Source organism: Elephantulus edwardii, unplaced genomic scaffold, assembly GCF_000299155.1.
Source record: "Elephantulus edwardii isolate Elephantulus edwardi_28Jun2011 unplaced genomic scaffold, EleEdw1.0 scaffold00050, whole genome shotgun sequence".
Lineage (NCBI taxonomy): Eukaryota > Metazoa > Chordata > Mammalia > Macroscelidea > Macroscelididae > Elephantulus > Elephantulus edwardii.
Window position 1 is genome coordinate 4,063,953 of NW_006399800.1, and position 27,284 is coordinate 4,091,236.

Here is a 27,284-nt window from a genome sequence, read left to right on the forward strand (position 1 = left end):
TCATCCACAGATGCTGGGTGCTTTGAATTAAAAATAATAATCAGCTTACAGACTATAGTTCTGATGGCTTAGGTTTTTGAGCATGCTAGTTTTTATGATGTTATCAGTTCTTGGAAAAAGACATCATGCTGGTAAAGTTGGAGGCTCAGAGAAAGCCAGGAAGACCCTCCACAAAGATTAAAACACAGTGACTGTAACAACGGCTTGAGCGTTTCAGAGATGATGAGGATGGCACAGGATAGGGCAGGGTTCAGATCTGTTGTCCATAGAGTCGCTATGAACCATAGTCAAGTCGACTGTACTTAAACCACAAGCAGTTTTTATTAAATTAAAATAGATATGCAAAGAATAATTTTCCATATTTTAATATGCATAATAACCACGTCTGTGCACATTGATTTTTCAGCGCGAGACTGGCTGATGATTTTGTTGGTACTTCAAAGCAACCTATGGTTTGAACAAGCTTTTCTAAAACTACCACCTCAGCTTTGAGAGGAGAGACCATTATTATAATGTCCAGGCTGTAAATCACTTTTAGTATTGGAATGTCTGGATCTGCTGTCTCCTTTGAGTTAGGTTTAGTAAACCTCAAAGTTAGAGGTGACGGTGGAAACTGCTGCGTTCCCTCTGTGCCTGGTGGGCTGAGGAGAGAGAGTTCCCTGGGGCTCAGCATCCCTTACTCTTTGCCACTTCAGAAAATTCCCTCTAAAACAACAGTTCAGAATCAGCCCCAGAGTTAAGTTCTAGAGTTTCAAACCCATCTTAACAACCCTAGGAAACCCAGGCTTACTCTGAGGTGGAGGACAGAATGCAAAGCAAGTATTCGAATCCTTCCAAATAGATGACTGGAGTAGGAGTTCCTCATTTATCAATAAGAAGGAACTATCCTTTATCCCTGAGACAGGGAACTTTTGTTTCAGCTTCCTGTTAAGACATAACACATATTGAGTAAAGAGGGACAGTTTTTAGGCTGAAGGTGTTCAACTTGTCCAAAGCTCATACAATCCCAGGGTTAGAAGGACTGTAGGACTGCCGAGTTCATTCTCCTTAGGACATACTCTTTTATTAATTATTACTATTATTAGTTAAGTAATAACTGCCATGTGTGCACCACTGTTCCTGGCTTTGAGGGTATAGTCGTGAGCCAGTCAGTGATGAGAGAACAAGCCCAAAGAAGGTCAGTGATTTATCCAAGGTCCCGAAGCTATCAGAACTGGAAATTATTGTTCTCACACATTTTTTTTAAAGGCAGATGTTTTGTTTTGTTGTTAGCTGCTACTGAGTTGGAACTAACTAGTTGATCCTCCAGCAGGTTTTCAGAGGCTAATAAATCTCACGGGAGGAGATTTGAACTGCCTTCCTTTGGGTTGGCAGCACAACTCCTTACCCACTAGGTATGGTGCTGTCAGTCTGTTCTGGCACTTTTGTAGATCCTTTGAAGGATTATTTAACTTTTAATTGCATTCATGTAAACAGCAAGTTTCTGTGTCTTGCATAGCCTCAAAGTTATCTTCCACTGGAGGCAGGTTGATAAGCATGTTGTGAGTTCAGAGGAAGTGAGTTTGCAACTACACTTTTCTCTAGAGAAGACTCTTGCCCTTAATTCTGTAAGAGAGGAGCGTCTTTATTAAAATGGATTCTTAAAACATCTTCAGAAGATCCTATCTCGTTGCCATTGAGTTGGAACCGATGCACAGCTGACCCTCCAGTGGGTTTTCAGAGGCTGTAAATCATATGGGAGGAAATTGCCTATCATTCTGTCAAAGAACTGTGGGTGGATTCACATTATCAGAGAGGCACGGCCTTTGGGTTAGCAGTGCCTACGGACTGTGCCACCAGAGCTTCCGAAAAGATAGATTCAGCAGTTCTGATTCATTTAACTAGGACAGGCAATGTGCGGTCAGGAAACACTGTCCTGTGCCTGGTCCTGGCTCTGCCTCAGACACGTGGTCTCAGGTAAGTCACTTATGTTTCCTATACCACCTTCCTCTGCTGGAAGAACTAAAGAGGTTGGAATTAGGATAGCAAAGGGCCCTTTCTACCGAAGATCATAAGATTTCACCTGATTGTTTTCTATATTTTAAGTATATACTGCAAGGCAGAATAGCCCATTTCCTCCGTTTTATAGGGTTGCTATGAGTCAGAATCAATGTAATGGCAGTGGGCTTGGCGTTTTGGTTTGGTTTAGTCTCCCAAGTTTTGCTGCTTGAGCTAGACCAGACTCTAACTTAGTTCAGATGTAAATGTGGGTTGTTGACATGAATGAAACGTCTTGCACTTTTATTTCAGGATTAACCTCCATTTTGGCTAATCATGGGAGAGATTAAAGTCTCCCCTGATTATAACTGGTTTAGAAGTACAGTTCCCCTCAAAAAGGTATGTCTGGCTTTACTGTATCTTTTGTTGGCAAAATCTTGCATTGTTTTTGTGTGTGATTTAAAGGCTGTACCTTGATGGTGTTTGAGAGTGAAGGTTGTTGCCTATTATGGGACTCCAGTTCACCCGTGATGGTCAGTCACTTCTTGCTTTAGTCTTGTTTAAGACGTGAACGAGAATAACTATAGTCATTATTTTATAACTAATGCAAGCAGGGCTGGGTGCTGCTCTGTGTAAGTTAGTGGCGAGGCAACTGAATAGTAAGTGCAATTACATTGTTTTAAAAACCATTCTTCCTCAAATTTAAAATTTACAGTGGATTACATTACCAGTCCTCTGTTTACAACTATATGTTCACTCTGCCACATTAATCTTCTACAATCTTTATATGGCTGGACTGTCCAAAAACCTTAAACACTTATTTTGAAGTTTAACTGTTGTTTTGGGGTCCCCAATGTTAAGGGATCCCATTAGACAAAGGCTTTTTAATTCACCAGCTAAAATCTCAGCAGATTCCCTTGCAGAAATATTAGAATACTATAATCTTTTTTTTTACATTTATTATTATTTTTTGTGCATGTACCGTCAAATCAGATCTGACTGTACAGGAGGAAATTGTCCCTCCTTCTCTGGCAGAGCTTCTGGTGGATTCGAACCGTGTACCTTTGGGATTGCGGTACAGCTTCTTGCCACTAGGCCACCAGAGCTCCCCAGAATACTATAATCTTAAGATCCTATATGTTTCAATATGGTCTTTTTGTCAGGCCAGACAGCTGTGGAAATAGCATGCAAGTTTGCATTAATAACAATTACTTTACATACTGACAAGTTTAGACAGAATTCCTCCTTAAGCCTGGCCCTGTTGTCGGAACTTCCAGCTAGCTCATTTAATTTGTGCAGCAGTTTAACCTGATATGTAGTGGTGAGTTCATTTCCCAGAAAAGAAAGTAGAAATTCATAAAGATTCATTAATGTATTTAATACTTGTTTTCTTTGGCTACCTTCCAATGGTATTTTAAGAAGTACTTTAACTATGTGAACATTTAGTACTTAACTGTGTGAACATTTGCCAATTCAAATCAATATGTATCTGACTTTTATATTTAAAAATCCAAGACCAAAGGTGCTCTGGTGGCCTAGTGGCAAGAAGCTGCGCTGCAGTCCCGAGGAGCAATCTCCTCCTTTGCCAGTTGGATCTGACTTGACAGTCCAAAACAAGAAAAAAAAAAGAGAGAGAGAAAATCCACGACCTATAAGAGTCTGGATGTGAAATCAGGTTGACTTGGGATTAAAGTCAAACCCACTTGTCCGAGCCCCCCCACCCCTCCTCACCACATCCATGCTACATGGGGAGCAGACCCCTCTGTTGCTTGTACCCTTGCCTGTCCCCACAAGGAACTCACATGAACACTTCTTCAGGGATTCATTCCCTCAGGAGCCCATCACAATGCCAGCCATCTGAATATCCTTAGAAATAATTCTAGGAAATAATTCCACTAGTGTCACTTTCTCTAGTCGTCAGTCATAATAAATTTGCTAGAAATTCTGTGGTACTGGATTCTAAAATACCAAATCAGTGTTAACAGTGCCTTCTAGAGGAGTTCTGAAAAAAATTGCCAACCATGGAATTTTGAGAAAGCTGAACTGGAAAGCAATAAGCTAAGGTGTGTCTATGCATCGGGTACTGTTCTCACTACTTTTCTTCTAAATTGGGATCTTGAAATAATTTCTTAGAAAATATTAAATATCCAAATATCTTTGATCATATTATTGTAAGAGTAACTCTAAGAGTAATACGGTATTAAAAGCCACTGAGAGATAAAACAAAACAAAAAACCCAGACAACTACCATCAAAGCCAAAAGAAACATGAGAAGTGAAAATGTGAGTAATAAGCACAAAAGGAAATAAACCCAGTGGATACTGTTACCGCCATTCCTGGCCCATGGGAAGTTTTTAGACAGACCCTCTGGACTTTGTCTCGCCCAGTTTGTGATGCCAGTGACCACACAGGGCTGCCAGCAAGGTGCTCTCAGGAAAAAGCCTGGAAGCCTTGAACTGTTAAGATATAAAAGTAGGATGCATATTGATTTGCATTGGCACCTGTCCAAGCAGTTAATGTACTTTTTGAAACACCACCAAAAGGCAGCCAGAGAAAACAAAAGTTTACCATGCAGTGAATACACTTATTGAACACTAAGTATCAGGCCAGACTCTGTGCTGAGTTCTTGATTTGCCTCTACTCATTTCATGCTGATCTTTTCTCTCTGTTGGGTCAAAACCCCTAAGTTAGAAAAGTTCCTAAAGACCCTCACCTGACCCTTCCACCCAGATAAGCCAGTGTCTCACCATGCCCACCATCGTCCCCGCCCCCTGCAATGGCCTGAGTTTCTCCTGGGACAGGTACACCTCTGCCGTCTCATCCCTCCTCTGTGGCAGAAGTCTTCCCCTGAGAGATTTGGTCAAGATCAGGTTCTAGAAACATCTTCTGAGCTTGGGCTGTTTTTACCTGGTTTATTTTAAGAGCCTAGAACATTGTATCCTTTACCTGTCCTGTTCATACTTGCCATACACCACTAACTCAAGCCTGTCCTTGGGGCCACATTGGAAAGTGATTGTAGATTAAAACCCAAACCCATTGTCCTCAGTTCCAGCTCATAGAGTAGTACTACCTCATGCTCTGGATTTCCAAGGCTTTGCTGTTTATACTAGCGGACTTCCAGAAGTTTCTCCCACAGGAAGACTTGTAGATTCAAACCAGCAACCTTTTGGTTAGCAGCTAAGTGCTTAACCATTGTACCACCAGAGTTCCTTTGATTACGTGTTGCTCTCCATACACACATACACACAGGGAGAGCTAGGGATGTCATATTCAGAGCCTCCTGTTTGATAGCAAGCAAATAGACAATCATATTATTGTGGGTGGAAAAGAAAGTTAAAAATCAGAAGAAAAAGCAGCTCTTTGGAAGATATGAAGCAATTCTGGGTGATGGGCCAATAGTAAAGAAAGAAAATGCAACCACAGCTGCAATCCTGTATCTCCTTTTTTAGACTTCATTACTGAGATTAATTACCTTGTAACAAACATGACTGATATTATGATTGTCTGTGAAATGATAGTGTAAAAGAACATTATAGAGGCCAAATATAAAATGCTTTTTTTCTTTACAACCTTCCCTCTCCCCCCAGATTATTGTAGATGATGATGACAGTAAAATATGGTCACTCTATGACGCGGGCCCCCGAAGTATCAGGTGCCCTCTCATATTTCTGCCCCCCGTGAGCGGAACTGCAGATGTCTTTTTCCGGCAGATTTTGGCTTTGACTGGATGGGGTTACCGGGTTATAGCTGTAAGTATTATTGATTCGTATTAAAATTCAGGTCCCTATTTATGTGGGTTTCTTTTGTTTCTGATCAGGTATACTAATGGGTATGGATTTTATTGAGGTAAGATACTATTCTCATATTTTGAAATATGAAATGAAACCCTTTTTAAAAGACTATTTTAGTGTTTAATATGATTTTTTTAAATTGTATTTTTGGTGAAGTTTTATACAGTTGTTTAGGTTCCATTTAACAATTTCCACACAACTTGCTCAGTGGCACTAGTTACATACATTCTTCACAATGCCTGAACATTCTCAGTATTTCTTTTCTGGATGTTCTAGTTGGAAACAAAATATTTTTTCCCCCTTTTTCTTTTTTTATTAATTTTAATAGACATTTACAGAGGTTATGGATTTCCATTCATCCATTGCAGAAACAAAATCTTTTAAAGAAAGATATGTAGATAGACACACAGGGGGAACAAGTCTTTATTGGATGCCTGCTCTACACCCACTCCAGCTTTTCTGTGCAGTATCTCCTGTATTTCTTCTCATGACTAAGTGATAGAAACCATTATCCTCATTTATAGCTTAAGAAATTGAGGTGTAAGTAATTTTAGTCACCACCTTGGGTCATCCAGCCAGAGAGTCTTGGTAGGAAGAGCTGAACTCGGTCTTACTCTCTCATCTCCATTTCCTTTCCATTCCTCCCTTTATTTCACTGTTGCTCCCTAGAGAGCTGATGAAGGAATGTAGACAACAGAAGAAACTTCTAATATTCAGGTGACTGAAAGCTTACTTTAATGAAAATCTTTGATATTTGAAGTAAAGGTCATTACCCTATTATTTTTAGCATTTGGCTAAGGAGGGAATTTCCCTTCCTCTCTTAATATTGTATTTTCCAGCTGAGTTTGATCTAAAGCTAATTTTCCATTGATCATTCTTGAACTTTCTTCTCAGGGAAAAAAGATGTGGGTGGGAAAAGCAGTGGCTCATGATTGCTTTTTCCCACTTTTGCTTCAGCCATGCTGACAACAGTGTTGGTCCCCAACTTCCCAAGAAGGAGAGAGACTGTTTTTCAGTGGCACTGGCAGTTGTTTCTGGGATCTGGGATGTTGAAATGGTACCTCCAGTGAGAGAATTACTATTCTATGTGTTCTTTACTGTCTGAAGGAGAGAAATGTGGGTCAGATCTCTGTGCTCCTGGAAGGTAACCGAAAATTCAGTTCGAGTCAGGTGGGGCCAACACAAGACAAGCCAGTTCCTCCTGACAGCCCTTGGCTGACTTGAGAAAACCGTCATCCCCAGCCCCACCTTCTGCCTTCTTCTGGAGTGTTTATCGTCTGTGACTCCTTTACCATTCCTCCTGTATAATTGAATCTCTGCAACATCCTTCTCCTTCTTCTAGGTTGTCAGTTTTCCCTCTGCAAGTACAGTAAATACCCCAAGAGAACAGGATGCTCACTGCCCCATCTTAGCCCTTTGCAGTCTAAGATCTGCTTTGGTGTTCACTGTGCAACATCCAGAAGGGGGCCTCCGGCTTTCCCACTAAGGCAGACAGTGCTGACTGGCAGATTCGCAGTGTGTTTATCACGCGAAGCCACAAGGTCACAATAGCCTTGCCGTCTAGATGAATGATGATTCTTTGCCATTAATCTTCTTGCTGTGGGCTTTTGCTATTTCATTAACTTGACAATGAATCAAGAGAAAGCCATCAGTGTCTTTGAAATGCACTTTGTCCTTAAGAGGACATGAGAACCCTCAACCCTGTAAAGAAACTTGATTAACTATTTAGATCATTGTTAATATCTAGCAATTAAAGTGGATGGGGCTTTTAAAAAATTTCCTTTTTATTGAGACAGTTACAGATTCACATGGAGTTAGTTATGCAAAATAATTGAGAAGTCTCTTAGACACTTTCCCCCCCCCCCCCCCACCCCGGCCAACATTTTGGAGAAGTCCATACACAGTACGGAGCGCTGGTGACAGAGTCCATGGAGTTGGCTGCTAACCCCAAGGCCAAGCCGCTCTGGCAGTTCAAATGCACACCTTGCTCTGAGGGAGGAAGATAGGCAGTCTCTCCCCATGTGATTTACAGCTTTGGAGACCTCCTGGAGAGTCAATAATGAGTAAGAACTGACTCAATGGCAATGAGTAAGAGAGAGAGAGTAGTGCAGATGCAATGGCTAGAGTGTTCTACTCCCAGCCAAAAGGCACTGTATATTATAGTGATGTTTTCAACAGCAGAGTGGATCTAAGACCTTAAAACAAGAAGATGGTTTTGTGTAAAGGGTGACAAAGTCATAAGATTGGTAGTTTGAACCCACTAGCTGCTTGACAGAAGAGAGGAGGAGGAGTCTGGACGCCCACTGGGGCAATTCTCTGTCTTGTGGTTGCCTGTGAGTCGGAGTCAAGTCAACAGTGGGTTTTGGCTTGCTTTGGTTTACAGGACGGTGAAGCCTGTGAGAACCTATAAGGACTTGTTTCCATGGGTCTCACAAGTCTCTGCCTTTGACAGAGTGTGATCTTACTGCTTTTCTATCAGTGGAAAATACTTGCATTTTCATAGGTTCCCAGCTTTCATAGGCTTTACCATCTAATATAACAACCCAGGATATTGACATTGATAAAATCTATGGGTTTACATCTTCTTTTTTCCTTCTTTACTTATATATTAATATGTGTGTGTGTGTGTGTGTGTGTGTGTGTTAATTCCTGTGCAATTTTATCACTTGTCTAAGACATGGATACTTTTAAATTAAAGCCTTTCTTGTAGGCTGTCAAATGACTCATATTCTCACATTTTCTCCTAGAGAGAATTGAACTCTCTCTTCTTTCTCAGCATGGTGGAAGCCTTATGCAAAAATTTAATTTTAGTAATAAAAGTAATCTGACATCAAATCCAAAATTAACTCTTTATTTACATGGGGATATCTATTCTACTGATTTTTCATCATAGAAATGGATCTGAGTGCTTAAAACACAACCCTCCCCAGCAACAATAGCAAAGCTCAACAGGACAGCAAACAACAAATGCTAACAAGGTTGTGGAGAGACTGCTGGTAGGAATGTAAAATGGTACAGCCACTATGGAAGGTGGTCTGGCGCTTTCTCAAAAAGTTTGAAATAGGGGAGCTCTGGTGGCCTAGTGGCAAGAAGCTGTACTGCAATCGCAAAGGTACACGGTTAGAATCCACCAGATGCTCTGCCGGAGAAGGAGGGACAATTTCCTCCTGTACCAGTCAGATCTGATTTGACGGTACATGCACAAAAAAATTAAAAAAAAAAAATTTGAAATAGAAACACCATTTGGCCCAGCAATTCTACAACTGAGAATATACCTTAAAAAAACCAGAGCCACAACTCAAACAGATGCATGCACACCCATGTTTATTGCTGCATTATTCACAATAGCAAGGAGATGGAAACAACCTGAGTGCCCATCAACAAACAAATAAATAGAAAAAACTTCATACATTCACACAGTGGAATATTACACAGCACTGAAAAAACAATGAACTCATAAATCATTATCAACCTGGAGGATCCTTTAGGACTTTATGCTGAGTGAAATTTCTCAATCACAAAAGGACAAATACTGCATAACACCGCTGTTATAAAACAGGAGGGAGGGTTGGGCAAAGAATGGGAAAAGAGTGGATAGATAATGAACACTGCAGTAAAACAGATGAGGGGAAGAACTGTCTGAAAGGAATATATGATTAGTACTATATGCATAACAATAATCTGGAACAACGGATACATTGCTGGGTGGGCTGAGGGAGGGGAAGGGAAGGAAGAAAATGTGGAACAATGAATTTTAAAAAACCCCCACACCCATAACCTGTTTTGTATTATGAGGGAGGGATTCTAAATGAAAATGCCCAAGGCCTATAGAAATAAACCAGTGACTAATACTTCTTTTTTCTCATAATCACTAAGATTGACAGGTTCCTGAGTAACAACCATTGTAATATTTTTTTTGTCACATATGAAAATCAGATAGAATTACTAAGTCAGTTAAAACACATTAAGTAAAACAAAAAACCCACATGAAACACTTTTACTGAACATTCCCCAAAGAGATGCTTCCCAAAGCAGAGAGTTCTCTAGAATAATTTCCTCTCTCTACCCTACCCCTGCCTAGTTCTCTTGATCATAATTTAGAATGAAATTGGATTTGAGGAAATCTTACTTGGATGGGTTTTGCTTTATATACTCTTAAACGTCAGAGGAAGACCCTTGATGAGATGGATTGATTCAGTGCCTAGGGTAACTGGGGTAGGTGTGTCGGAGACAGTGAGATTGGCACAGGATAGAACAAGTTTAGGGCTACTGTACATAGGGTTGCTGTGAGTTGCAGGCAACTTGACTACACATAACAACCCTTAAATGTCAACATTTCTCAGCTATGTAGAAAGGAAAGAAATTGAAATTCATGTGATATTACCAGAGAGTGCTTATTTAGCTATTCTTTTTTTAATTGATCTGTTCAGTAAAATGAATTATGAAGTTTAGATGACGATGAGAACTTCTCTTCACATTTTTTTTTAAAAAGGAGCAAAGCTTGAGCAAATGAGAAATGCCAGTGTGAATGCTAAATTTATCACGTGTATATGAGTTGTATTTTGCCTTCACAGTTTCAGAAAGAGATAACAAATTGTTGTCATTATTTCAGTTACAGTACCCAGTTTATTGGGACCACCTTGAGTTCTGTGATGGATTCAGAAAACTTTTAGACCATCTACAACTGGATAAAGTGAGTAACCTGAAATTGTTTCTTGAGATAGTAACACAACATTGACATTATAAAGGCTGGTGTTCCCTTGGTTTCATAGAAACTTTATTGGTGTGTAATTAACATGTAATATATAGTTCAGTGGTTTTTAGCATATTCACAGAGTTGTGAAACATGACCAGTTTTAGGTCATTTTCATCATCTCAGACAGAAACTATGTCCATTACCAGTCACTCCGTATTTGCCAACACCCCTGTCCCTGTTATTGTGTCATGTCCATTCAGGACTGACTGACAGCTGATCCTCCAGCAAGTTGTCAGAGGCAATAAATTGTATGGGAGGATATTGCCCCTCTTTCTCTTCTGGAGCATCTGGTGGCTTTGAACCGCATGCCTCTGGGTTGGCAGCACAGCTCTTTACCACTAGGCCACCAGTGCTCCCCCAGCCCTAGGCAACACTAATTCATTTTCTTTTTCCATCTATTCTAAACACTTTCTATAATGAAATTGTAGATTCTCCATTTGTTATTCCATTTATATGAAATCATATACAGAATGTCTTCAAGTTTCATCTGTATAGTAGCCTGTATTAATATGTCATTCTTTTTTTTTTGCTAAATAATATTCCATTATATGGAAATATTTCACTGTTTATTCATTCATTAACTATAGACCTTTGAGTTCTTTCCATTTTTCGTTATCACAAATAATGCTGCTGTGAAGATTTGTGTATAAGTCTATGTGTGGACATATATTTTAATTTCATTTGCATGTAAACCTAGGAGTAGAATTACTATGTAATAATGTTGTTACTGAGTACTGTCAAGCCAGAACCCATCCATAGCTGATCCTCAGGTGGGTTTTCAGAGACAATATATCACATAGGAGGAGATTGCCCAACTTTCTTCTCCAGAGCAGCTGGTGGATTTGAACTGCGTGCCTCTGGGATTGCAGCACAGCTTCTTACCACTTGGCCACCAGAGCTCCCTAACTAATAATAATAGTCCTTTTAAGTAAACTACAGAGTGGTGTCGTTTTCTGTGGTATAATCTTTGAATAATAGTCTTTTTTTCCATTGTATCATTTGGATACATTGGTGCTGTGTGTTTTTTTTTTATGATAGAAAGTGCATATCATATCTTTAATTATTTTACACATCATATATTGGGATGCCATGTTTACTAATTTATAACTGCTATAGAAGGAGCTGGTAGCTCAGAGGTTGACTGCTCACATGCTAACCAAAAGGCTGGCAGTTTATGTAACTATTTCAAGTCAATTGTCTAATATTTGATGACTAATAAAAAGTTGTTTTCAGTATCTATGTTCAAGATCGATCAGTGCTTTAAACGCCACCTATGCTTGTTTTTAATTAGGTGCATCTTTTCGGGGCTTCTTTGGGAGGCTTTTTGGCCCAGAAGTTTGCTGAATACACTCACAAGTCTCCCAGAGTCCACTCCCTCATCCTCTGTAACTCCTTCAGTGACACCTCAATCTTTAACCAGACATGGACAGCAAACAGGTGTGTAAGTAAACCCTAGCCCAGAATTGTTATTCTTTTTGTTCAGTAGAATTTAGAAAAAGTTGAGTTCTTTGATGCAGTAGGGAGGAGAGGATGAGAGCAGTGGTGGCCCAGGGATAGAATCTTGGCCTTCCGTGCAATTCCTGGCCAGTGGACCTCACCTGCATCTGTCAGTGGAGGCTGGCATGTGGCTGTGAGGTTGGATATGTTTCAACAGAGCCTTCAGGCCAAGATGAGCTAAGAATCAAAGCCTGTTGATATATTTCCAAAAGTCAGGCAGTGGAAATGCTGTGGACCAAAACAATCCTGTCCATACCTGATCATGGGGATGGTGCAGGACCTGGCAGCATTTTAGGGTCACTGTGAGTTAGGTTATGATGACAGCTGATACAAACAACAAAGGAGGAAATGTCTCTTTCTGGCTTTCGAAACTACCCTGGCTTTTAAAAGCCCTTAAAAAAAAAAAGTATTAAGTGAACTCTCCATTAAACTATTCCCATTATCTTGCACTGCTGACCCAAAGATGGAGCCTCTCTGGTGGTTCAAATCCACTAGCAGCTGAGAGGGAAAAAGATGAGCATGTAATTTACAGCCTCCAAAAACCCACAGGAGAGTACTGTTCATCTGTTCCAACGTGGCAGCAGTGAGTTTGAGGAATTTTTTCATAAACATTTACATGCCTTTACAGTTTTTCCTCAATATATGTATAACTAATAGTCCGTTCAGCCTGATTTCATTTTCTGTTCATGGTTACAGAAGGCATTTGACTTTGCTCAGGGTTTTTATCCCCCACCATGTTCTACTATAAGCATCTTTGTACAAATTCCTTTTTTCCTTGTCTTTCCGGGCTATTTCCTTGTAATATGTTCCCAAATGGAAAACCTAGAGCATTCAGCCAGCAGGTGTTCTGTCTCTCCTAACATTTACGTTAACCTGCTCTCCAGAGAGATGCAAATGCTTTATATGGCACATCCTGTGAGAAAACTGTCCCCATGGAGCCTTGCCTTAGATTCTGTCATTATAATTAATTCAATAGGTATGAAAAGTACCTTACAGCTAGTTTAATGCAAATTTCTTGTATTGCTAACAAGGCTAGGCTTTACTTTAAAATAAAACAAGCAACAACAGCCAAAAAAACTAAGCCCAATTACTGAATTTAAGGCGTTCTGGCAGCCTAGTCTGTAGCATGGTGCACTGTTAACCAAAAAGCTGCACATCTCCATGGTTCAAAACCACCAGCAGCTTCAAGGGAGAAAGATGGGCAGTCCCCTCCCAGTCAGAGTTCCAGCGTCGGCCTCCTGATCAATGGAAGGTTGCTTTCAGTTGGAGTCAACCTGGCAGCAGTGGCTCGAGCTGTGTTGAAACATATCTTGATGATTATGTTGATTTTAAGTAGTGTTACAAGTAAACATTGTTTTCATAATAGACTTGAGATTGCATGCTGTTAGCATTAGAACTTTTCCTGTTGTTATCTCAGAAGTTTCATTACTCCGCATTTACACAATAATTTCTTATGCACATCATCTACAAATACTTACATCCCAGCGAGCACTTAGAACTTCTGTCGTTGATTACCTGTGGTGATTTTCACTGTTGCATTTTTGGTTGTCAGAATACTAAGACTTTCCCTACTTGGTGCTCTTGTATATCATTCACGTCCTAATCACACCTCATTGCTTAATTCGTACCACACAGGATAGAGCTTTAAGCAAAATTTCAAAGCCAGTTTAAGAGATAAGGTAGAAATGGGTGGGTGAGAATTCAGCAAGTTAACTGAAAATTTTGGATTGGTCCTTGCAAAACAAGAGAGGTTCAATTTCTAGCGAAGCTATTCCACTAGGAATATAAATCAAAATGCATTTTTAATCTTTTAGATTTTTTAATTGTTTTACTATTTTGACTGTTGTTCTAAATATGCACAGTAGAACATACATCTGTTATTTAATCACATTGATTATATCCTTCAAGTTTTACAACCACCCTCACCCTCCTTTTTCAAATTGTTCCTCCCTCATGAATATAAACTAGCTGCCCCTTAAGTTTCCTGTCTACTCTTTGGAGTTTGCTGTTTTCAGTTTGACATCATATAGATAATTCTTTAAAAGAGCACAGTGCTCAAGGCAGAGATTCTTTACCAATTATACAAAACTTATCTAAAATTTTGTATGAGTATGATGACATGTTCTGGGATTCCCATTCTCTCCATGTTAACCATGGTTTGTTATGATCCACACAGTCAGATGGCTTTGCATAGTCAATAAAACACAAGTAGACATTCTTCAGATATTCTCTGCTTTCTGCCAAGGTCCATATGATGTTATCATTGATATCTCTGCCATGACTTCTTCTAAACCCAGATTAAACTTGTTATATTTCTCTGTCAGTGTACTGTTCTAGCTATTTTTGGATGACTTTCAACAATATTTTGCTTGAATGAATGTGATATTAGTGACATTGTTCAATTTTTTCTACATTCTATTGGATCACCTTTTTTTTGGAAATGAGAACAAATGGATCTCTTTGACACAGTTGACCAGGTAGCTCTCTTCCAGACTTTTGGCACAGACTGGTGAGCACGTCCAGGGCTGCATCTGTTAACTGAAATATGTCAGTTGGTATTCCATCAATTCCTGGGGCCTTATTTTTTGTCAATATCTTCAGTACAGTTTGAACTTTTTTCCTTCATGACTTGATCATATGGTGCTTCTTAAAATATTTCAATGTCAAGTAATTCTTTTTGATACAGTGGGTCTGTGTATTCCTTCCATCTTCTTTTGATGCTTCCTGAATAATCCAGGATTTTTCCCATATTTCTCAGTATTGCAATTCAAGGCTTGAATTTGTTTCTTACTTCTCTCAGCTTAAGCGATGCCGAGTGAGTTCTTCCATTTTTAGTCTCTTTCTCCAACTCTCTTGCCTTGTCTTACTGAGCTTTCCTTTGAAATCTTCCATTCATCTCTTTCACCTTATGATCAAAAAAGGTATATGTCAGGGCTATAACCTTCCTCCATACCTGTTCAATCTGACTGCTGAACAAATACTTCGGAAGCTGGACTCTATGAAGAAAACTGTGCCATCAGGATAAGAGGAAGACTCATCAACAACCTATGTTATGCAGATGACACAACCTTACTTGCTGAAAGTGAAGAGGATTTAAACTGCTTGCTGCAGAAGATTAAAGACTTCATTATGGATTGCATCTCAACATCAAGAAGACAAAAAACAAACAAACAAAAACCTAACAAAAACCACTGGCCCAATAGGCAACATCATTATAGAGAGAAAACAAATTGTCAACAACTTCATCTTGCTTGGATGCGCAGTCAACACCCTTGGCACTAGCAGTCAGGAAATCAAAAGACCTATTGCATTGGGAAAGTCTGCTGTCAGGGACCTCTCCAAAGTACTGAGAAGCAGTGATGTCAGTTTGAAGACCAAGATGCATTCAAGCCATGGTCTTTTCAGTCCCTTCCTGTGCATCTGAGAGCTGGACAATGAGTAGGAATAACAGCATAAAAATTCATGCCTTTAGGGAGCTCTGGTGGCCTAGTGGCAAGAAGCTGCACTGCAATTCCAGAGGCATGCGGTTAGAATCCACCAGATGCTCTGCTGGAGAAAGAGGGGCAATCTCCTCCTGTACCAGTCAGATTCTGTTTGACGGTACACACACACAAAATTTAAAAAACAAACAAACAAAAAAACTGATGCCTTTGAGTTGTGGTTTTGGAGACTAGTACGGAATATCTCATGGACTGCCACAAGAACAAACAGATGTCTCTTGGGGAAAGCGTAGCCAGAGCGTTCTTCGAGGCAAGGATAATGAAGCTCTGCCTCAGATACTCTGGCTATCAAGCATGACCCCTAGTGACCCTGTGAACTACAGACTGAACCATCATCCTCACAGTCTCTGACACACTGAGCCCAGTGCTGCAGTCACTAGTGTCAGTCCATCTCATTGTGGGCCTTCCTCTCTTTTGTTAACCCTCCACCTTTCCAAGTATGAAGACCATCTCCAAGGATGTTACCTATCCTAGCATATAGCAGCTATAATTAATGATCTAAGGAGTCCTGGTGGTTAAGAGCAGAACTGATAACCGAAAGGTTGGTGGGTTGACCCCCCAGGTACTCTGTGGGAGACATATGTGGGAGGCAGGCAGTCTGCCTTACAGAAAGTAAAGTGTCATAAAGCAGTTCTTCTCCATCCCATAGGCATACTATGAGCATAGGGTGTTGGGATACTTTTTCTTTTGTATTGTCAATCTGTACCTTTTATAAGTAATTTTCAGCATATTTAAAAAAATTTTGCTTACTGTAAATAATGTCTCTTAATATTTTAAATGAATGAATACAAACTAAAGATCGCTTGTAGAAATCTATAAAGATCAAATTGCCTTGTATTCGCCCAATTGAATAGTAGTAGCAAACTTTGAGAGAGTAACTCTCATTTTACTATTTTGAAGTCTTTTTTTTTAAATTTTATTTTATTATTTTTTTGTGTGTACCATCAAATCAGATCTGACTGGTACAGGAGGAGATTACCCCTCCTTCTCCAGCAGAGCAACTGGTGGATTCAAACCGCGCACCCCTGGGATTGCAACGTAGCTTCTTGCCTCTAGGCCACCAGAGCTCCCTCTATTTTGAAGTCTTTTATTAGAAGTATTAGTTCATCAAAAGATGACACAATTTAAAATCTGTCTACATAGGGTCAGCCATTCAAAACATCAACTGGAAAGGTTAGATAGGAACCTTAGAGAGTAGTTAATTTATGTTCATAGGGAGGAATACTTCAGAAAAGGAGTGTGAGAATGGTTGTACAGCATGAAGAATATCCCATATTTCAACATATGAAATGTGAGCAGAGTGCACATGTAGGAACTGAGTGAGGTTGCGTGGTTTGTAAACATGGTGTAACACATGTTGTTGTTGTTGTTAAGTGCCGTCAAGTCGCAGGCGACTCATAGCGACCCTATGAAGGAGAGTCCTCGACGCTTGGGTGCCTTTCATCCTCTCTCCAGGTTCATAGGGTTTCCGGAGGCAAGCTATTACGGAAATGGATGCCACTCCTCCTTCCAAGCTTGTTTTCATCAGGGAGCTCCACGCCACTCTCATGTAACACATCCTGATTGTAAAAATACAATAATCAGTATCATGGATTCAGACTTGGAAAAATTGTTGAACTGGGGTATGTTCTGCTGTGCATTTTCTTTAATAGAAAAAATAAAATTCATGCAATCCCAGAGGCGCGCGGTTCAAATCCACTAGATGCTTTGCTGGAGAAGGAGGGCCAGCCTCCTCCTGTACCAGTCAGATCCAGTTTGATAGTAAACACACACACACACACAAAATTCAATTTAAAACATGAAAAAAAAAGATAATTATAACAATATCTATTAAGAACATAGGTTTACATTTTTTTTAAAAAATGGTGATAAATCAGCCTAAAGGAAAGAATATATCTCCTAAGTACTGTTTTCTGAAATAGTTTAGTCCCTGGTCAGTTTAAGATGGTAAAGTCTTATAATCATCCCAATGTCTGCCTCAGTAAAGATATTTTGAAATGCTACCTGAAACTGTCTCAAATTTGCAAATAAAATGTTGATATGATTATCGTTCTTTTGGAGTTTGGAAAACGGTGTGTAGAAGCTAGACAGTGAGGACAAGCCTGCCCTGTGCCCGGGCCTGGAGTCATCCTGTGCACATCCCTGCAGGACTTACAAGAGCAGAGTGGAGATGGTTTGAGGAGGCCTTGCCCTGCCCATCTATAACCATGAAGGTTATAGAAACTTCACATACCTGAATACAAACAATTACACACTGAACTCTTTGAAGGAAAGCCCTAGGTCTTCTTATCCCTGAATCCCAAGTGCCTAGCTGATACAAGGCTTCAGTGTTGAATGGGTATTTGCCACGAATCTATACTAGTCTTGGAATTTTACATTTATCAGATCTTTTGTTTTACAGCTTTTGGCTAATGCCAGCATTTATGCTAAAAAAAATTGTCCTTGGAAACTTCTCCTCCGGCCCAGTGGACCCTGTGATGGCGGATGCCATCGATTTCATGGTGGACAGGGTAAGGGCCAGGACCCCTGCTTGGGGACCCCATGTGCTGACGGTGTTCATGTCTGCGTGGTTCCTGAGGATATCGCTATGTGTCGCCATGCAACTGAGTGTGCAGCAAAGGTGTTTGTTAAGTGATCTTCCATAATAACTTCAACACATCCGGACAGACCAGAACTTGGCTACAGCAGTGCTTCCCATGCCAGGTGTTTCTCAGAATTGCTTGGGAGAATTTTTAAGAATATAACTTCTGAGACCTCAGCTTCCAGACCACCTGCACACAGAGTCCTGGGCATGGAGTCTCAAAAGTCTGTATTTTCAGCCCCACTGCCTGCTATCCCTAGTTGCAAGGTGATTGATTTTGTGCTCCAGATCTACAGCCTTGCATTTAGGAACAACTGGGCTGGTTGATTTCTAAGCTCACTTACGTGTTTATCTGTCACCTTTGAGCTGCAGGAGTTGGCTTCCTGTTCACAGGCACCTGGTTGAAGTGTACAGTTCAAGGTTAAGAGGTGTGAAGCTGAGGTTCCTTCTGTAGAACCTCAGCAGTGCGCTGAGAAAAGGAGAATGTTGCCACCTACGAGGCCAGTTCGTGGTCCCTCAAATACACCACATCCCCACATTATTAGTCTTTGTGTCCCCCACCCTTTCCCTCACAAATACTGTCTGTGGCTGTAATGTAAATATGAAAACCAAAATTCATTTTAACAGCTTTTCTTCTGTTTTATCCTGCAGCTGGAAAGTTTGGGTCAAAGTGAACTGGCTTCAAGACTTACCCTGAATTGTCAGAATTCTTATGTGGAACCTCATAAAATTCGGGACATCCCTGTAACCATCATGGATGTAAGTTTCCCTTTCCTTTAAAATAGATACTTTGCCTTCTCAAAAGTCGTTATGTCAATATTCTTTTAATTATAATTTTCCACACACCTCCTCAAATACTCCCTTAGCTTTCCCCTTCCCTCTCTGCTGCCTCATTCCAGTATCATCTGTGTACAGCTTCGCCTGGATTTTCTGGGCAGGAATAACACCAGTGAAATAAAAATATATTTAAACAAAAGTCGTAGTCCTTCCTCATTGGAGGTGCTGTGGATAGACACTGCACTTTAGCTATGACGCACCTGGGTATCAACCAGAAGGTGCTGCAGAGAATGACAGCTTCTAGTTAGCCCAAAAGCTGGCTTCATACCTTCAGATCACTTTCTTTCAATTAAAGTGTAGAACTTTCCTTATCTTTTTTTCAAATTTTATTTTGTTGTTCAGAATTTTAGATGACTTTTTAAAATGTTCCCATACATTTTTATGAGCATTAACAATGTCTGGCATATTATGCCTCAAACTGCTCACAGTAACCTCACCTGCAAAAGGACTTTCTTTGACTATGTTTTTTTAATTGTTGTTGTTGTTGTTATGTGCCGTCGAGTCGCTTGCGACTCATAGCGACCCTATGTACAACAGCCCTAAACTCCGCTCTGTCCTGTGCCAATCGCACTGTCTCTGACACTCCCATCCCAATTATCCCAGTCACTGAATCAATCTACCTCATAGAGGGCCTTCCTCTCCTGCACTGTCCCTCCACCCTCCCAAGCATGATGTCTCTCTCTAAGGACCGGTCTCTCCTCACAACATGTCCAAAGTATGTTAGACAGAGCCTCAAAATCCTTGCCTCCAAGGAGCCACCCGGTTTAACCCTTTCCAGGACAAATCTGTTTGTTTTCCTAGCAGTCCATGGTATTCTCAGTACTCTTCTCCAGCACCACAGCTCAAAGGCATCAATTCTCCTTCTCTCCTCCTTGGTCATTGTCCAACTCTCTGATGCATAACAAGTGATTGCGAAGACCATGGCCTGTATCAGACGCACCTTAGTCTCCAGAGAGACACCACTGCTCTTCAGCACTTTGGAGAGGTCCCTAACAGCAGACTTTCCCATGGCAATGCGCCTTTTAATTTCCTGGCTGCTGGTGCCAAGACTGTTGACTATGGAGCCAAGCAAACTAAAGCTGTGTACAATCTCAGTCTCTTCACCATCCATCCTGATGCTGCCAATTGGTCCAGTGGTGAGAATCTTTGTCTTCTTGACATTGAGCCTCAATCCATATTGTAGGCTGCAGTCCTTGACACTCTACAGCAGGCGCTTCAGGTCAGGAGGAAAAAATTTTTTTTCACTGAGCAGAAATGTATGTACTTGTTTTTAAGTAATAAAATTTTGCTGTTTCATAATCTCTTTAAAATTAATTGACCTTTTGAGTAGCCATTGTTCACTATGAATATTCTGTTAAATTAGCCAACTACATTTGAAAAAGGGGGAATTCAATGTAGAATTTCTCTACCCCCAAAAGAATGTTAGAGACACTAGGAGCTCTAGTGGCATGATGCATAGCATGGTTTTCTCCAGCCAAGAACTTAAGAGGGATAGAGCAGCAAAATCTGTAGATAATGTGTTAGGTTGTGGCTAGAAGTCACCAGAAATCACTCTATTGTGACTGAGATACTTCACTCAGCATAATGTCCTGCAGGGTCACTCATGTTATGTAATGTTTCATGAGTTCATTGTTTTTCAGTGCTGCATAGTATTCCATTATATGAATATACCATAATTTTTCTATCCATCCCATATTGATGGGCACTTGGGTTGCTTCTGTCTCTTTGCTGTTGGGAATAATGTAGCAATAAACATGGGTGTGCACAAATTGCTGTAAATGGCTTGGGCTTTGCAATATAGCTGGCTTTCTTCATGCAAAAGAATACTGCTCACTGGGGTGGCATATTCCAGAATGTAAAAAGAATATATTAAAACACCTATAGGTTTCAGTCTGAGGGTCCGTTTTGTTTTGTTGGGGTTTTTTGTGTGTGGTTTTGGGTGTGTTTTTTTTTTTTAGGTATTTGACCAGAGTGCACTTTCAACTGAAGCTAAAGAAGAAATGTACAAACTCTATCCTAATGCCCGGAGGGCTCACCTTAAAACAGGAGGCAATTTCCCCTACCTGTGCAGAAGTGCAGAGGTGAATCTTTATGTCCAGGTAAGTCTCACACTGAGGCCTGGAGGGAAATACATGGTTTGAAACAAAAGTATTTTCTTTTTTTCCTCCCCTTTGAATAATAGAATAACCCACCCCTGACATCCAGTGGTCACTTTACTCAGAGTCACTTTGGAGGACACAGTAGAATTCTTCAGAAACCGTTGGATTTCCAAGGCCAGAATCTTCCCGGAGGCAGACTGGCTTCTCCATCTCCCACCAAGTGAATGGTTGGTCAATCAAACAACCGACCTTTGCTTAGCCGCTGAATATGTTAATCACGGTGCTACCACTGACAGAATACTAACAAACACACCTTAATGCCATCAAGTTAGAATCTGACCCTCCAGAGGCTACGACTCTAATAGAAGGAAGTTTTCCATTATGTCCTGCGGAGCCACTGGTGGATTTGAACCACAGTGCCCAGTTTCCTACAGGCTAGGCCACCAGAGGAGAAGGGGAATTCTCTGTAAAAATGAGCACTGAAAAAGAAAAAAAGAAAAGAGCATTGACTAGGTAAAGGTGATCTATATTCATAATTTGTAGGGAATTCAAATAGGTGTGTTGGAGACATCCATGCAACTGTCTTTCCATCCCTTTTCTAGGGACAGCAACCCCACATGCACACATTGAAGTGAAAAATGGACTTTATCTTGGACACAGTGAAATCCGTCAAAGCAAGACACCCACCTAGACAGGATCAGTCTCTGTCCCAGGAAGCAACGTTTCATTTTAATTGGTCTCATTTTAATTCATAAAAAAAATTAACAACTCAAACCTTTTCATCTTCCACCATTTGAAACCACAGAGAGAAATGATTACATTAACATCTGTCTGCAGGTATCAAGAGACTTTAAAAACAGGCATCCTCTTTGATCCTATTTGATGCACTGGAAATGTATTTTAAGAAAAGAGCCCTAAACACAAGAACTTGAGGCCCAGAAATGTTAGTGTTAATACCAGAAGATAGGAAGGACCTAACTTCAGAGATAGGTTGGGTCACTACAACCATTTCAGATAATTTGAGGCATTTAAGACTCCCTGGGTGATTCACATAGTTAAATGGCAGGTTGCTAACCAAAAAGTTGGCAGTTCAGGCCCACCCATAGGCACTTCAGAAGAAAGACCTGGTAATCTGCTTCCAAAAGCATTGAAAACAGTTGGGATGCAGTTTGGCTGTGAATTCACAGTGTCACCCAGAGTCAGAATTGACCCCATGACACCTAGCAACAGCAATGATGAAGAATTTGTAGGAAGCTGGAGAGGTGTGAGGAACAAAGACCCTAAATTGTGCTTTTTAAGACATTTTTTTAAAAAATCATTGCTTTTCTGTGTTTTCAACTTCTTCTCTAATTAGTTACTCTATAATTTTAGAAGTGTAAAATATATTATGGTAGCATTTTCCGGCCAGGTTGTTTTGTTTTGATGAGACAATCTGTGTTACACTCTAAGGCAGTGATTTTAAATAACGACTCTACATCTCTGCAGATACACTTGCTGCAGTTCCACGGAACCAAATATGCAGCCATCGACCCATCCATGGTCAGTGCCGAGGAACTCGAGGTGCAGAAAGGCAACCTGGGCATCGGTCAAGACGAGCAGTAGCTCTGGCTTCTCACAGGAAGAGCCGGCCAGCGTGTTCTAGTACAATCGGCCACGTCAGCCCGCAGCCATCTCCGTCCGGGTTGACTGGGCTCGCCATCACTGATTTGGAAGCAGGACCGACTGTCATCTTTGTGACAAGAGGCATTTCTTCTAAGCCAGCACCCTCTTCAGTTTTTTTATCTTTTGAATTTGAAGACGCACTTTTGAAGTATTCCCATTTTAAGGATTTGTGAAAATTTTGCTACCAGAAGTCTTCACCACTGTGTTCTTAAGAGAATGTTCACTTCCAAAGTTTGGGATTTTGTGGGGGTTTTCTGTTTCTTTTTTTCTTCTTTTCCTTTTTCTTTTTTTTTTAAAATACTATTTGCTATAAATGCTGCACATCCAGATTATGTATTAGAAGGACATTTATTATTTTTATGCTGTTTTGATTTATATCCATCACCAGAGGGCCAAGGCTGCCATCCACTGTTTGCGTTCCTGCAAATCCACTATTTTTAATTTCCAGTTAAGCAAAGTGTTTGGGGGTTTTAGCTATTGTCTTTCTAGCCATTACAGCCATTTTGAATAAAAATGTGATTTCATTGAGTGGCTTTTGTGATTATGGGAGCAGCCTGATGAGGCCACACAGACAAGACCTTCAGAGAAGCCGACCTTATTTTTCACCTGTTCGGTGTGACTTTCAGTAAATGACTCAATCCCCTAACTCACAGTATGCTCGTTGTAAAAGAGCAGCAATTGTCATTTATTAAGTTGGCTGTTATGTGCCAAGTGCTTTCATATCTTATTTTTTTTTACCTCATTAGAAAAAGTAAGCACAGAGGAAGTAATGAACTTGTTGTTGTGTGTCATGGTCAGAACCAACTCATAGCTGACCCTCCAGCGGGTCTTAAGAGGCAGTTAATCGCATGGGAGGAGATTGCCCATTACCAACGTATGGCCAGTCTTATTTCATCTCTTACCCCACACTCACTTCTTCCACACAAATGGATATTTTAAAGCAGTTTCTGATACGATTTCATCTATATATATTTCCGGATGTACCTTTAAGAGAGAAGATGGCTTTAATGCCATTATTTCACTTTAAAATTGGCCAGTAATCTTTTCTTCCTTGGAGAAAGACATCATGCTTGGAAGGATGGAGGGACAGCTCAAAAGAGGATGACTTAGGAGCAGATGGAGGGACACAGTAACTGGCATTAGAGGGGGAGGTGTATCAGAAACAAATTGGCTCCAGCTAGGGCAGGGTTCAGAGCTATTATACATAAGGGTAATATGAGTCACAAGCAACTCAATGGCACATAACAGCAGCAACAACAGTCTCTTCATAGAGTGCTCTGATGGCTTAGTGCTAAGGAGTTGTACTGCCAACACAAAGGTATGCGGTTCAAATCTACCAGCTCTGCAGTAGGAAAATAGGCAATCTCATGTGCAATTTACTGCCTCTGAAAAACCCCTTGTGGGTCAACTATGGGTCAGTTCTGACTCCGAGGTACACAACAACAATCCCGTCATATCACTTCATAACCAGTGTTCTTGTTGGTCCTAGAAATGCCTTTTTATAGTTGATTTGTTAGAACAGGTTCCACACAGAGTTCACACTTATATTTGGTTGAAATGTTTCTTTTTTTTTTTTTTCTATAATTATATTTTATTAATTTTCATAAACATTTACAGAGATTTTGGGCTTCCACTCATTCATTGTTGCACTATTCTCTCTACCCTCCTCCCAGTTTGTTCTTGTCCAAATGCCACAGTGATTGTCAAAGCCAGTTCTGATTAATCTTCTTTGTCAGTGTATCCTTTGCCATTCCCTATCACTCCTCCCTGAGAGAGACTTCACCCTGAGTCATAACTTTTTTTCTTGAACTTTTTTCAACTTAAGTTGTTTTCTTTTTCTTTGTTGTTTTTTCATTATTTTGTTAGTTTTGTATTTGCTGAAGAAATAGTTTCATTTGCTACCTTTGGCTGTGGCAGCTCTTCAGTGTCATTTAATATGTGTCTCTGTCCCAGGTACTTCTATACACTGGGGGTTGTATCTCAGTGTTCATACGGGTTGTGATTTCAGGGCTTGTCAGCCTCACTTCGGTCAGTAGACAGTCCCCCTGACGTCATGGCTGCAGCTACTGAGCCCCCCACAGATTTGCTATTTCAGTCGGAGTTGCAGACCAGGGGCACAGTTCTAACTCCTGTCATCCCTTTTGCATATATTAATTAAAACTCACAGATTAAAAACCACCAAAAAGCATCTTTTCCATCAACTTTTTGGTTTTGCTGAGGTGTAATTTAGACAGGAAAATCAGCATCAATGGTACCTCCTCTTAATTTACCAGTTTTCATAATATAGAGTAGATTGGATCCTCTTAGATTTCAGACCTAGCATAATCTGACTCTGCTAGCTGAGGAGCAAGGTCACAGAGGTTGGAAGAGGCCCCAGACTGCTGGGGGCACATGGTGAGGGGTGGAACTGGTCCCCATCCACAGTGTCTTCTTCTCTGACCGCGTGAGGCTCCACAGCATTGAGAGTGATGGAGTCCTGGGCAAACCATAAAGTCAGGCTTAGTATAATCTTTTAAGTGTTAACATCTGAAGCTTTCTTGATGCTATCTAAAAGATGGTTTCTCACTCTACTAATGTCCATCTAGTTGGAACCAACTCATAGCTGACCCTCTGTTCAGTTCCCAAGGCTGTAAACTGAGTGGGAGAAACTGCCTGTCTTCTCCCACCGGGCTGCTGGCAGACTTGGTCTGCTGGAAAGGAGTAGCTTTTGTGTTAGCCATGCAACACTCCCTACAGACTGTACCACCAGAGCTCCCTAAATGATGGATGCTGTCTTTACAACATGTGTTTTCCGTGTTGTATGAAAGGAGAGAAGGTTAGCACTCCCCTTGACAAGGATGGAAGAGGCCCTTTGGGCCTTTACAACACGCATACGGTTAAGGCATTGCCACCTACTTCGTGGTATCTAACCACAACATGTGTTTTCCTGTGTGTCTTCACTTCCCAGCCACACAGGGGAGCTCTGTGGGTCCAGCCACAGTCCTGTGTCACCCAGTGTTGTAATGACCAGTCAACACTGTCCTCCACTCTGCGTTCTTGTGTAAACATAGAGTGGATCTAATGGGAAACAGCCCCTATGGCAGCACTGAAATTGCATCCCTGTCCAAACGTCTGACACCCATCTTTAGATAATGTTACCGTGTTGTTGTTGGGTGCCGTCAAGTGTGACCCATAGAAACCATATGAACAATAGATCTGTGTTCTGTCCTATCTGACACCATCCTCATCATCTCTGACACGCTTGAATCATTGCTGTAGTTACCGTGTCAATCCATCTCATTGGGGGCTCTTCTCTTTCGCTGCTCTCTTTCCAAGCATGATGTCCCTTTCCAAGGAACAGCCTAGAAACATGTCAAAAGTATCAGAGATGAAACTTTTCCATCGATGCTTCCAAGGAAGGAGCCCTCTGGCTGCACTTTCTCTAAGATATATCTGTTTGTTAGTCATTCCAAGGCAACTTAAGTATTCTTCTCCAGCACCACAATTCAAAGACATCAATTCTGTCACCCTTATTCTTCGCCCAGCTCTCAGATGCATAATAAGTTTTTAAAAGGTCATGGCCTTAATCAAGCATGCCTTAATCTTCAAACTGTTATCATTGCTGTTTAGATTTTTTTTCCAATAGCATTGACTTTTATTCATTTATGTTATGTCACCTGAAATGATATCTGATGCATTTATATGCTCATTAATGTAAATGGCTGAACAAATCCATTTCAATGGATACTTAATATCCCACATAGTAAAGTCACTTCAACACAGCTTCATTTCAACTCCCACACCAAAACAGTACTTTATTTTGTAAATTTTGGCCCATTATTATTCCCATTTTATGTTTTTTTCAGCTGTCAAGTGTACAAGGTGAAGAAAACTTTAAACGGAGTTGCACCTGGAAAATAAATTTCTTAAACTCCCTATCTTATAATCTGCTCGGTCCCAAGTCCATCTTTGAACTGTAGGGTTGTCAGTATTATGTGCCGCATGCTAAAGCTACACTATTAGCTTATTAATTCTGCAAAAATCAGGTCAATCAATGTGTCAACCTGTAACAGACTGTGCACTTTAACTGAACATAGCAAGATAGTCACTTTTGAACTTTACATCATCATTTGATGTCAAACAATGAAGCAAATCCCAACAGTATATACAAAAACAGCTTTGCATTTACAAAAGATTGTTTCCCATAATGATTAATCTAGGCAGCTAACTCATTGGTTTATGCAACTTTATTGAAGAAAAATAAATCAATTACTAGCAGAGCTATTACTTGATCACTCATCCATTGACAACTTGCATCATTTATTCAGTGCTATATTAAACAGTGTATTGGAAGATAGATTAACTAATAGCTCCAAGCCTCCCAACAATTTAAATGACAATTAGAAAATGTATGAGACCCTATTTTGGAATACAAAGGGTGTTTGACTTCCAATTTCCATTCTCTGTAGAACAAGAACAGGTCATTCCTTTATTGACATGCATAAAATACATCACATTTTCTGTTCTGCCAGTGCTGTAAATTCAGTACCAATTCTCCAGCCACATCAGTTATGAGCAAAAAGTATATCATGTAACCTCAAATCT

The 27,284-nt window shown here is 40.4% G+C and overlaps 1 protein-coding gene across 2 annotated transcripts; it reads left to right on the forward strand.

Annotated features, from left to right (window-relative positions):
• The first annotated feature begins 2,295 nt into the window (after positions 1 to 2,295).
• On the forward strand, positions 2,296 to 22,640 carry SPG21 (spastic paraplegia 21 (autosomal recessive, Mast syndrome)). Of its 2 annotated transcripts, XM_006886662.1 has the most exons (8): positions 2,296 to 2,376; positions 5,565 to 5,726; positions 10,381 to 10,461; positions 11,816 to 11,961; positions 17,923 to 18,031; positions 18,754 to 18,861; positions 20,898 to 21,038; positions 22,524 to 22,640. In XM_006886662.1, the coding sequence occupies exons 1-8, from the start codon at positions 2,314 to 2,316 to the stop codon at positions 22,638 to 22,640; spliced, it is 927 nt and encodes a 308-aa protein (XP_006886724.1). In that variant the 5' UTR covers positions 2,296 to 2,313. The 2 variants fall into 2 exon arrangements, with proteins under 2 accessions (XP_006886724.1, XP_006886725.1); XM_006886663.1 differs by lacking the exon at positions 10,381 to 10,461 and having other exon boundaries at positions 2,314 to 2,376.
• The last annotated feature ends 4,644 nt before the right edge of the window (positions 22,641 to 27,284 follow it).